Source organism: Myodes glareolus, chromosome 19, assembly GCF_982192425.1.
Source record: "Myodes glareolus chromosome 19, mMyoGla1.1, whole genome shotgun sequence".
NCBI lineage: Eukaryota > Metazoa > Chordata > Mammalia > Rodentia > Cricetidae > Myodes > Myodes glareolus.
The window spans coordinates 2,332,085-2,345,421 of NC_142044.1; the positions used below are offsets into that span (position 1 = coordinate 2,332,085).

Consider the following 13,337-nt stretch of genomic DNA (forward strand, 5'->3'; position numbering starts at 1 on the left):
CACTGTGTCCAATCTGTATTGGTTTATCTGTATTTGTTAGTGTGTGTGTGTGCGCGCGCGCGCGCGCGTGCATACAGGGAAAAGTATTACTAAATAGTATTGGTATCTCTGTCTCAGAAAATAAACTTCTGTTCCTAAGCCTTGGATTGGCTATTGAAACACATGTGCACACACATGCTTACTTTTTGAAGTAGAACCTTGATTTGTATTCTAAGTGGACCTTGAATTTGTGATCTTCCTATTTTATTCTCTATAATATTTTCTATTATAGGCTTATATTGTATCATCATACCTGGCGCTAAAACATATTTTGAAATCAAATAATGGGTGTGTGGAGACTTTACTATATAAAATAATCTTGCTCATTAGTGGAAGTTTAGTTGTCCCTTATAGGATTTGCCTAGCGGTTGAAAAGTGCCTCAGAGCAATGAAGTTTGCTTACAGGTGCCTTTTTTTTTTTTTTTTCTTTTGGAGACAGGCTTTCTCTGTGTAGCCCTTGCTGTCCTGGAATTCGCTCTGTAGACCAGACTGGCCTCAAACTCAGATCCACTTGCTTCTGCCTCACAAGTGCTGTGATTAAAGGCATGCACCACCACTGCCCTGCTTATAAGTGCTTTTAACTCTGCTGATTACCACAGAAACTTATCAAATGGATGTGGCTAAACTTCGAATCACTTAAGTTTTTTCTTACTATTCATTTTTATTTTGTAATTTTGTAGACCTTTTTCATAGGCTTAAGTGGATTTTGAATGTATATGTATTTTGTGTAGACTGTTATAATTTTCAATGTTTCGTGTGAAATGTGTTTTAGAGATTGTGTCATAAGAAATAGATCATATGGAAACATTTAATTGCCCCTCTATTTTTGCTGTTTACTCTTTTTTTTCTTAAAGAATGAAGTTTGTATATAAATATTTAGCCATGTATGAGTAATTCCTTAGGAGAGGTTTCTATAATATTATAGGTATAAATATCTTAATAATGGGTTTAATTTTTTTCTAAGGCTTATAAATCTGTCTCGAATAGTTATCTCCAGGGAGATTTGACCAGGGCATATAGCCATTATTATTAAGGGTACTGTTCATATTATACTCTATATTTCCAACTTGTTAGGCAAGGAATGACAGTTCAATTGGCATTTATTTCTTAGCATTATGAAGGAAATTTATGGGCATTTGATTGTTGAGAATCCATTTAGGTTCTTTGTTTCTTTCTGGTGAGGAAATGATACAGATTGATGTGTGTATGAATGATAGATTTTCCTTTTCTCTTGCTTGTTTTGCCAAGGCCACTTTCCACTGGTGCTGTTGTTACTTCAGTACTTGACAAGGACAAGGCTGAGGTGGCTCTCCATCATGGGAGGTCTAAGGAGCAGGAAGCCAAAGACAGTCTAATTGTGACAGACATAGCTCCAGAGAAGCTCAGGCTGGGTGTGTGGTACATGTGTACCTGTGATCCTAGCAGTCTGAATGCTAAGGCAGGAGGATTGCAAGTTCAAGACCAGGTTGGGTTGCATAGCATGGCGTAGTCCAGGCAGCCAGCCTGGTTCTTCTCTCATACAAATTTAGTAGCAAATTTACATTCTTCTTCCCCACTCATTTCTTATCCGTTCTGGCTTATTCACTGTGTGACTCTTAGGTAACTTTTAAGGAATCTGTGATTGTATTTGAAGTTTTCTGTCCCCCACAGACCCCACCCCACATGCATCTTTCTCCCTGGCAGGTATTGTTTTTCAGATGCCTTGATTTCCAGTAAGGTGATGGCTGTGACCTCTTTTTCATGTTTCATAGATATTCAGATGCTAGTTATTCACTATAAACCTCGAGGGACTTGTTTTTATGGCCTATTTGTGTTTATGTAACAAAAGGAAACTGTTATAGGTTAGCTGTGTTTGTATCTCATTCTTGTCTTCCTTTTTAAGAATAACTTTGAATACAATGTCCTGTTTGGTAGTAATCTTATTCTTTTCTTATAATTAATTAATGTTTTAAACTTTCTGTCATGCTTTAATAACATTAAAGCTTGTCTGAAAAATTCTTTGAATGTAGTTACTTGATTTTATGTATTTGATGGTAACACTTTAATTGTTTCCATATTTCTATGGAAATATAATATAAAATATAAAAAAAATAAAAATATTTATAATGGGAATCTTTTACCCAGTTTTAACATATGGTTTTAGAATGCCTATGGTTAATAAAATTAAAAAGAATGATTGAAGTCCTACTAAAATGATACGAAACTTACTATGCTTTGATTTGACCATTGCTTCTTTTCTTAGAAGGGTGAAAGGTGGAAATACTGTCAATATTCTTCAATTATTTGGTGATATTATTTCTTTTATAGAATAGTCTAGAACTCCAATATGAATATATCTTTATGGTTATTAACTCTGTTCCCACAGTATTTGTTAAGACTTTCATATAAAGTATAATTATCACAGTAAATATTTTTTAATTCCTAAAATTTTAGAGTAATATTTTGGTTTAATTATTAGGAATGCTTTTTATATTATATCCCATTTTAGGACTTGAAATTGGTCAAGTTACTTTAAAAGATACTTTTAAACATTCTTTTGATAATGCTTTTGGTTTTTTTTTTCCAAATACAGATTCATACTTTAGTAGAGAGTCTGAAGCTTTCTCTCACAGACCAGCAGCTGCCCATGTTCATCCGTCTCATGCAGCTGGGGATCACTCTCTACTATGGAGAAATCGGTGATTTTAAAGATGGTGAAACCGAGGACCCTGCCTGTCACAGTAAAGACGCATTAGGAAGCCTTGCAGGTCAGCACAGCAGAGACTTCGTTTAGAACTGCCGAGTTTCACTGCTTAAAACTTTAGTTGTGTCTGTTCACAGGACTGTTTGGTCACGCCCCATCCTGACAGTGTTTGCTGAAGCCAGCCTGTGTTCATGTGTCCCCGTTCTGATGTGTATGCTATCATGGCTCATGGCTTTAGTTTGCATAGTTCTGATGAGTAAATATTTTGAGTTTTCATAGGCACCGACCTTTAGTAAGTTTTTTATCCTGGTAAAATATATGCTAAATATTGCACATTTCAATGCTTTTTCTGTTTTATTATGAACTTGTGTTTTTATATGTTCTGGATTCAAGTCACATTTTATGAGTTTTTTTTGTCAGCCTGTGACTTGCTTATTTATTTTTAATTAAAACCTTGTGTACGCACATGATGTGTTTGGGAGGGGCGGTGTGGGTGTACGTGTGGATGTGAGAGGAGACGTGGTGCAGTCCTTCTCCTCCAGCGGGGCTGGTTTGGTCAGCCTGTGGTGCAGTGCCTTTGCCCTCTGTGCCGTCTTGTCAGCCTAACCGCCTCAGTTTTGACAGATGGTTCTTGAACAGAAGTTTAAGTTTTGATTGAATAGAATCAAGTTTTTCTTTTAATAACTTTTGCTTTCAGTGATAGGGGTTGGTACAGTTGTGAAGGCATCTGCTCTGCTAGCTTGGGGACGTGAGGTCAGATCCTTGGAACCCACACAAGTGCCCGCTGGAATTCCACAATAAGCAGGTAGCCGGGCTGGCTGGGTCAGCCGGCTCTGTAGTAACAGAGACCCTGCCTCCGAGAATAAGGTGGAGAGAGTGGAGGAGAACTCTTGATGTACACACCTCACATGTGCCCCCACATGCATGAGAACACCACATGTGCACAACACATGAAAGAAAATGCTCATTTCTGTGACCTAAGCGAGTGACTAGGTTTTTTGTTTTGTATGTTTTCAGAGGAAGAAAACAGCTCTACTGTTTGCTTCTGAAGGAGCTTGATTTAGTTTTCCCATTTTTAAAAGTGAGAATGCTTTCTTTACTATTTTATTTATAGTGTGTGTAGATGTTTGGAAAAACTTGCGAAGCTCTCAGACAATTCTGAGCAGCTTGATGGTGACATTTGCTGGTGTCCTGGGTTCATGGCAGCGTTCCTGTATGTGTAGACACAGTGTGGCCAGACTTCTTCACTTCTTTCCTGATTCCCGACTTCAGAGCTTTTCAGTCACACATATTTTAGGCACTTATTTGCCAGAGCTCTGTTGAGCTTGCCTCACCTATTAATGTTTCTCTTTCTCTCTGTGTTTCATTTTATATAGTTTTTAGACCCTGAATAAGTCACTAATTTTCTTCTGCAACTCATTTGCTTTTAGCTTCATCTACCATATGTTAGTGTTTGGAAGTTCAGTTAAGAGACTTCTGTGATTCATGCCAGTTTAAGCATTTTAGAACACATGCCTTCTATTTATATAGCTGTTTAGTGTCCTGTTCTAACACTGTGATCTTTATTTTTCTGGACTTGTTTCTATTGATTTGCTTTCCCTCATTATGTTTTTATTTGCCTTAATAAATTGTATTTATTCTCTGAGTTCAGACTCTTACTAGCTGGCTGGGCTGGACTCAGATTGGTGGGTAAGCAGTGCTACACCAGCCTCTGGGTGACCAGTGACGTGCACCGCTGTGTCCGACTGCCTGGTAGTTTTGATCGGATGCTAGGCACTGTGGATTTTATCTTCCCGAGTTCTAGATGGATTTTTGTTTCAACAAACAGTGACATTACTGGAAATGATTCATGTGAGGCTTGCTTTAAGTCTGTTAGATGGCAGCAGGGCGACTGTCGGCTTAAGTTCCCAGATCTGCTATACTGTTTTCTTGTCTAAGAGAGACTCCTGAACCTGAGTTGGGCTTCTCCTTTTATGAGTATGGCTTAGAATTCTTTCAGCAGTAAGCTGGGGGTGTTGAAGAGTTCAGTGTTCTGGCTTCCCTCATTGATGATAGCCGTTTTGTGTGGAAACCTTTTATTTCTTGTATTTTATCTTTTTCTTTTAAATTGGGAGGATAAATTCTCCTGGATATTTTAAATACTTAGGGTAAATATATTGGATTATAAAAGAAACTAATTATATAGTTCTATTTATCCTATTTAAATGTTCTTTATTTAGTTAAAATGAGTTTATTTTGATTGGCAGGCACTGAAGATGAGACAAGAATAGACATGCAGTATCCTGCTCAGTACAAAGGCCAAGAGTTCTATTCCCAGGACTATGAGGAGCCTCAGGGATGGGTGTCCTGGGCCTGGTCGTTTGTTCCTGCCATTGTGAGTTATGATGCCAGTGAGGAAGACTACCTTGGGAGTGATACCACGTCAACCATGCATCAACAGAAAGTGCAAACCCTGAAGGACCCCATTGTTTCTGTTGGGTTTTATTGCACAAAGGCAACTGTGACATTTAAAGTAGGTTTCTCTTTCTTTTGTTGCTAATATCTGTTAACTTCAGTGTTTAAATTTTAGCAGTAGTGCAGTTTAGCCAAGGGGGCTTAGTGAATGAGAGGTAGAATCTCACAATTCTTCATTAAATTGTACGATCCTTCTAACTGAATTCTTGAATTTTGATTTCCTCTTGTTAAAGTTGTCACCACTTTTCTTTCTTATCTATGTCATATAAACTCCCCTGTGCTGGGTTATTCAGTTGTCATATAAACCTGCTTTAATAATAAAAACAATCTCATAGCTGGGGCTAGAGAGATGCGATGTCATGGTGATTAGAGCTCATGTTGCTCTCTTAGAGGACTGAGTTTTGGTTCCTAGCATCATATCAAGCTCCAGGGGATCCTATGCTCTCTTCTGGCCTCTGTGGGTACTGCATTTATGTGCACATAGCCCCCACATAGACAGAAATAAAGTCAATCTTTAAAATACCTCATTCTATGATTTTTTTAACAAAATATTTTGTTGACACTTATTTCATATTAACTTTCATAATTTTAATAACTTTAATAATTTTCATATTAACAAGACTGAATGTGGTATTTTCACACACACATGTAGCATGTATCAGAAGCTAATTGTCCTCTTTCCCTTTTTTCAACCCTCTGTCACACCCTTATCAACGTTTAGTAATCACTATTGTATTTTAAAGCCATCTTCCTTTGACTTCCTCCTTTGGGAGTGAATATGCGGTACTGCTTTCTGTTTTCTCTGTTGTTGTTGTGTGTGTCCGTAATGTTTTCTAGCTCCATCCATTTTCCTGGACCCCATTGTGTGTATGTATCACTCCAGTGTCATTTACTTGGTGATAGGCTTCTAGGCTGCTTCTGTATCCCGGCTTTAAATAAATGAAGGCATAATAAGTATGGGTATGTAGGAACCTTTTTAGTCTTTGAATATGTCTGAAGTGGGTGACTGGGTCGTCCCCAGGTATCTCAGTACTGTTGTCCATTGACCATGTTCATTTGTATTCTCACCAGAGTGTCTGTTCTTTGCTGGTGCTTGTAATACATTTCTGTTGTTTCTTTTTTAGATTTACTTATTTTACTTCATTTGTATGAATGTTTTGCCTGCATATATGTGTGTGTGTGTGTGTGTGTGTGTGTGTGTGTGTGTGTGTGTGTACTGTATGATTCTGGTGCTTGCTGAGGTCCTAATACTGAACTTAGAATAGTTATGAGCCCCCATATGGTACATGACACCAGATCCAACCCTCTACAGCTGTGACAAATGTGCCTAACTGCTGAAACGATTTCTCTAGCCACATTTTTAATTAATTTGTGTATGTATGTATGTGTGTATGTATGTATTTATTTTTGCATTTTTATTTTTAAAGGAATATTTTCCTCTTCTCTTTGCTTAAGAGTTCAATTTTGTTTCTATGTCCTCTTCTATTTTAAACAGCATTCAACATACTTTACTACTCTCTTTACTAAAAATGAATATAACTGTATATTCAAATATAGTATACAACATGTATGACCACGGTGAGAAAAAGGGAACGTTCTTTGTATAATCATAGTTACTAGTACTTTGGTATCCTTTATTTGTTCTTTGACAATATTTTGCCTTTCCTTTCAGATGTAACTCAGCTTGAATTTTGAATTGTTTCCTAGCTTTTTCTAATACCATTGCCATACACATCTTTAACCAGTTCTTAATCTTTGCAGCAAATAGTTACTTACTTATTTCACTTAGAGTCAGTGTAGCACAGGCTGGCATCACATTTTCTGTTTAATAGCTGTGGATAATATTGCATTTCTTTTTAAAAAAATTATTTATTTTTATTTTATGTGCTTTGGTGTGAGGGTGTCAGGTTCCCTAGAACTGGAGTTACAGATAGTTGTAAGCTGCCAAGTGGTTGCTGGGAATTGAACCTGTGGCCTCTGAAAGAGGTGTCAGTGCTCTTAACTGCTGAGCCATCTCTTCAGCCCTTGACATTGCACTTCTGATTCTGCATCCTCTACCTATGAAGTGGTAGGAGGGCTACAGCCACCCACTGCTCTGCCCAAATTCAAATATTTGTTGATGCCAACTGTGTCCCTCTGAGTCTGACCCAGTGAGGTCAGCAGTCCTGGTCTGTTAGGATGTACATTGTAATTAAAGCCAATGTGTGGGAAAACATGTTTATGAATAAGTTAGGTAAGAAAGAGAGGAAAGTAACAGTGAGTGTTGCATTGAAAGGGAGAGGATTATGCATTTTAAAACTGGTTGACTGATTTCCTTTTTCATGTTCTTCCTCCTTCTGCTCCTCATTTGGACCTTGGGGGGCTCAGTTCGGTGCTCCAATGTGGGTCTCCGTCTGTATCGCCATCCATTGTCGGATGAAGGTTCCCTCTGGTCTTGCCTTCTTTGCTCACGTTCTCTTTCCTTCTGCTTCTCATTTGGACCTAGGGAGTTAAGTCCAGTGTTCCAATGTGGGTCTCTGTCTCTATCTCCATCCATCGCCAGATGAAGGTTCTGGCACTCTTGTCTATTTCCAATCTCCTGGAGGATAACTACATGATTTTCTTCAGGTTCACCTTCTTATTTAGCTTCTCTAGGATCATGAATAATAGGCTCAAAGACCTTTAATTATGACTAGAATCCACTTATGAGTGAATACATACCATATTCCTCTTTTTGGGTCTGGCTTACCTCACTCAGTAAAGCGTTTTGTATTTCCATCCATTTGCATGCAAAATTCAAGATGTCATTGTTTTTTACCGCTGAGTAAAACTCTAATGTGTATATGTTCCACACCTTTAACCATTCTTCTATTGAGGAGGAAGAACATGAAAAAGGAAATCAGGACCGCGAGGGGTGCGATCACCCACTGATACAAGGGGACTGATCTAATGAGAGTTCACCAAGGCCAGTTGGACTGGGACTGAACAAGCACATGATCCAACCAGATTCTCTGAATGTGGCCGGATTCTCTGAATGTGGCTGGCCCGTAGTCTTTCTGAAAGGCCATTGACAATGACACTGGGACTTGTTTCCTCTGCATATACTGGATTTTTGGGATCCAGTCTGTTTGGATACTCACCTTCCTGGACCTGGAGGGAGGGGGGAGGAACTTGAACTTCCCACAGGGCAGGAAACCCTGACTGCTCTTAGGGATGGAGAGGGAGGAGGAGAGGGAGTGGGGCGAATGGGAGGGTGTTGGGAGGAGGGGTGGAAATGGAAACTTTTATAATTTAATAAACTTTGAAAAAATAAAATAAAAAAAAAACTGGTTGACTGAGAAAGGCTGTCTTGTGAAGGAAGCATTTAACAAAGGTGCATGAAAGAGAAAGCCTCCTGGGTCTATGGAAACATGCTCATTCAGGACTAGCAAGTGTTCAGGACTATCAAGGAGGCAGTGAGTTTAGAACACCAGGAGCTAATGTGTAAATAGTGTAGAAGTGTCTGATAGTGGGGGTTCTAGCAGAGCGGTGTTAAAATCACTCAGGTCGTTTTAAACTTGTCTTTGTTTTGAGTGAGTTAGGAAGAGTTTAGATAGAAAAATTGTGTGATGACTCACATTATCCCTTAGAGTGGATCCTAGTGAGCGGTGTGCTGCATGGGTGTGTGAATGCTGACTGGGTCAGGTTTGTACCTCTGCTCTTCCCGGATGGCAGTGTGGTGTTATTTTTTCATTTCATGCTTTAACACATACAGTAATAGAACACTTGGTTTTCCTATGCTGTCCTGCCGTCTCCACTGTTCTGTATTTTAAGAATTCCAACCTTATCCATGTTATAAATATTGTTTTCTAACCCACTATGTCGTTAGTCATATTCCATATTTCTTACAAGCTGTCCACAGACTGAGTTTTTAAGCTGAGTTCTTCAGGATGCTTTTTTTAAAAAAAATAAGTAGTGAGGGAAGTAAAAGATTAAAAGTGAAGTACTACTCTTTCTAATGATATTTGCCTATTCACTTTTAAAATTGAAATTATTTTTAACATTTTTATTAAATTACTGATAAAAATAATTGTATTCCATAGAACCAGCATAGGCACTTAATGCAAAATGTCTATGGAGGGTCAGTATTTGTTATTAGTCGGTGAATGTTTTTAAAATGTAAAGCATTTGTGCTTCTCAAATTTTCTTTGAGGAAAATACATTGGTATGTAGGAGGAAAACACTGGAATTCATGGTTCTGCTTGGATTTGAAGAATGTATGGACTTAATTTGTGGTTTATATTTTGGTCAGAAAATAAGGTTATGTTTCTATATTAGCATTTAGAACAGTTGATATTAGTCCAACAAAAATCATGCTAAATTAAATGTAGCATTTTTCTAGTAATGTTTAAGTTGTTCTTGTAATGTTTAAGTCCTTTTAATCAATTAATTGCTTTTTCTCTGGAGTAATTGTAGACAGCTGAAGGCTGATCAAGTTTTAAAATTCAATTTTACTTTAATATTTTAGCTTTCAGAATTATGTTTAAAATAACTTTGAGTATACCATTACTAGAAATATATATGAAATAAAAGCTTATCTGTAACAGAAAATATATAGAATTATTAGAGTAAATGATAATGATTAGTTGCTTCTCAGTATAAAGTAGTTAGGCTTAAAATTATAATTTCCTGTTGAATAACTTTTATTTAGTATAATTTTTTTGAAAAATGTGATCGCTGTTTTTGCATTTCAATTTGAAGAATATTATATATCCATTTTGCAGCATAATTGTAACCAAATCATTGCTAAATCCATGAAGGACACGTTAATTAAAGAAATAACCCTTTCATACGGGAAGAAATTTTACAATTCCAGAAAAGTTGCAGCAGTAGTGCAGAGTTCTCTCTCCCCGTTTCCCTGTGTTTGTTACCAGTTTGTGCTATCATGTGTGTTAACCAAACCAATGAGCAAACACTGGTGCAATGCTGACCCTTTCTAGACTGTAATTAACCCCTGTAATTGTTCTGTGATGCAGACTAGGACGGCCCATTGTGCTCAGAGAAGTGCAGCTAAGGTCAGGTGGGCCAGCGCTCCTGCTCCCAGCACCTGGGCTCCAAAGGCAGGGGATTTGTTGCAAAGTTGAGGCCAGTCTGGTGTTCTCATTGAACTCTAGACCAACCAAGGTTACACAGGGAGATAACATCTCAAAAATCCAATCAACCAAACTCTTTTCCTTTAAAAATAGTGAGGAATCTTGGAAATGATTGAAATTAAATGTATCTGAAATATGAATGAAAGTCATAGTATATATAATATATTTTATATATGAATAAAATGAGTGAAAGTCATAGTATAATAATACATTGTTTTGGTAGATTATTTGAGCCACTGAATATATGTAGACTTTTCTTTTTAAAGTGCTATGAAGGAGTTAAAATGTTGCATTTATGTTGAGAATAGTATGTTTGACTATTCTTTAGGCCATGGATAATTTGTAGCAGCTGTTTTTTTTTTCTGGTTTTTTTTGCACCTGTTTTTCTGCTTAGTAATTAAATTTTCTGAATCTTAAAATTGACTTTATTTCATGATGCAGAATGAAAATGACAGTGCATTGCTTATTTACGGTTAGTTTTGATTTACCAAATATTCTTCTGTTTCTTAGCTCACTGAAATGCAAGCTGAAAGTAGCTATTATAGCCCACAGAAAGTAAAGTCTAAGGAAGTTTTGTGTTGGGAACAAGAAGGAACTACAATTGAGGTAATCTTTAAGCATCAGACGTGGTAACATGGGCTCTGTAGCAGTTGTTTATTAAAAATACGTAGATTTACAATCTTGCAGTCTTTCTGTTTTAGTCAGCATTATCGGTTGAAATAATTATTCCTTTAATGTGCAACCTGAATTTGTTTTATTTTTTTATTTTTTTAACGTGTGTATGTATGTATGTATGTATGTATCTATTTATTATGTATACAACATTCTGCCTCCATGAATGCCCTCACGCCAGAAGAGGACACCGGATATCATTAAAGATGGTTGTGAGCCACCATGTGGTTGCTGGGCATTGAACTCAGGACCTCTGGAAGAGCAGCCAGTGCTCTTAACCACTGAGCCATATCCCCAGCCCCCCTGAATTTATGTGTGTCTGTGTGGTATGGGAGGCATGATGTTCACAGGATGACGTCCTGAGGCTGTGAAAGTCTCAGTGTCTCATCTTTGAATGCATCTGAAAGACAGTAAGCCTGTTTCATGTAGAAAGTCTACAGAGAAGCTGTAATGCCCTTCTTAAATACACTTTCTTAATTCTTATATCCCCTTTCCCTTATAGGCCCTTATGATGGGAGAGCCTTTCTTTGATTGTCAGATTGGATTTGTAGGTTGCAGAGCCATGTGTCTTAAAGGAATTATGGGTGTTAGAGATTTTGAAGAGCATGTGAACAGAAGCGAAACTGTAAGTCAAGATCTTCTCTTATTTGAGATAGAATGCAAGAATAATGAAGTATACTAATTACCATACAACATCTACTTGGTACGTTCATCTGTGGCTTGAAAGAGGGTGTTTTTTGTTCTTTCTGCATTTCTATGTACAGAATTATGTATCTCAGGAGATATAAAAAGTTGATAGCCCTTAACACTTGAACAATCAATCCAAATATATTTTATTCATAAATGTTTCCTTATTGTTTTTGGCAGTTGCTTGGAGTTCCTTTCTGGATTATTGGATGTTCTTTGTCAAAATGAGCAATAAATATGGTGATAGCCTTCCTTCCCTTTTCATAGGACATCGAGCTTTAGTGATTTCTGTTAAGTACTAGATGAGTGTAGTATAAAAACCTAATGACTTTTTCTCCTGTTAAGATTTATACATTATTTTTTTCAGGAAGCCTGCTTCTTCATTTGTGGTGAGAATTTGAGTACAAAAGGTTTGACATACCTTACAAATTCATTGTTTGATTACCGAAGCCCAGAGAACAATGGCACCCGTGCCGAGTTTATCTTGGATGCAGCTCACCATAAGGTCAGGGAATAGATATTTGAGCCAAATTCTTGTTGTGGTTGGGTGGACACATTGTGTGAATACTTGTGATTGCTGTTTGCGTCTCAGTTTCTTCCAAGGTCTGATTGTTTACTGAAACACTTGGAAATTATTTGTTTCAAGCTCTAGACCTAGAAAGACTTAAGGGATATGCAGAAATGTTTGGTTTTTTTTGTAGCGTAGCCATAGTTTGTTTATGCATACTTCACTGTTAGTTAGTTATGGAGGAAACATGCAGAATTACCTTTATTAATTTTTGTTGTCTCTTACATGTAAGATTGATGAAAAGGAATAAACTTTACTTTTCACTGCATACTTTTTTCCTTTTTCAATTTTTCATGTAATATTTATTAATATACTTATAGAATATTTGTGCATTTTCAGATAAATATGTTCAAAGTTACTATTGTATTTAAGTAATATAAACTCATAATTTACATTTTAATTTTTCAATCGAGATTGATTTTCATAGTTAAAACTAAATAATTTAATGTTTCCTGGTGTGATGAGCACACATTTAGAACATTTTAGTGTATCTTCAGTGTTTGAAGTGTTTCATGTCAGTATATTGAGGTAATTATGGACTGACTCTCTTTGAGGGATACATTACAGCACAGTTTTGTGATAGTGATAAAATTCAAGAGTGTGTGCTACATACTCGTAAGAGCTGTTCATTAACTAGACAGTGTTCCAGATGTCGCCTAGAAGGAGGCTGACACTGGAGGAACACTACAGGATAACCTCTCCTCTTTGTCTTTGGCAATACTTTGGGTTGATACAGTATATATGGTTGTGAACCAGATGTATTCTGTTTTAACACTCTGTTCTACCCAATGTTGTGCTTGCATTTCTTTATTGGCAGGAGACATACACAGAAATAGCTGGCATGCAAAGGTTCGGTGCTTTCTACATGGATTACCTGTATACAGTGGAGCACAACAGGGGCAAAGGTACGGGTTCTTGTGCCTTTGCATTTACGTCTCCTGAAGCAGCAGAGAATGAAGGCAATGGTGTAGTTGTGGGCCCTTGGCAGGCTATATTCTGTTATATTACATTTATCTTCAGGTATCCTGGGGTGAAGGGTTGAATTTTAGTGTTAGAATAGAATGTTCTGGCATTTTAAATCCTTCACTTGTATAGCTGTGTGAAAATACATTTAAAATAGCCA

The 13,337-nt window shown here is 37.2% G+C and overlaps 1 protein-coding gene across 4 annotated transcripts in view; it reads left to right on the plus strand.

The window, feature by feature from the left end:
* Positions 1-13,337, plus strand: part of Vps13b (vacuolar protein sorting 13 homolog B) — a 513,205-nt gene that overhangs the window by 42,874 nt on the left and 456,994 nt on the right. For all 4 annotated transcript variants that reach the window (XM_085679117.2, XM_085679115.2, XM_085679119.2 and 1 more), the window contains exons 7-12: positions 2,612-2,786; positions 4,969-5,234; positions 10,798-10,893; positions 11,462-11,584; positions 12,014-12,151; positions 13,032-13,119. In XM_085679117.2, the coding sequence (XP_085535243.2) occupies positions 2,612-2,786; positions 4,969-5,234; positions 10,798-10,893; positions 11,462-11,584; positions 12,014-12,151; positions 13,032-13,119 (886 nt within the window). The remainder of the gene's footprint in view (positions 1-2,611; positions 2,787-4,968; positions 5,235-10,797; positions 10,894-11,461; positions 11,585-12,013; positions 12,152-13,031; positions 13,120-13,337) is intronic.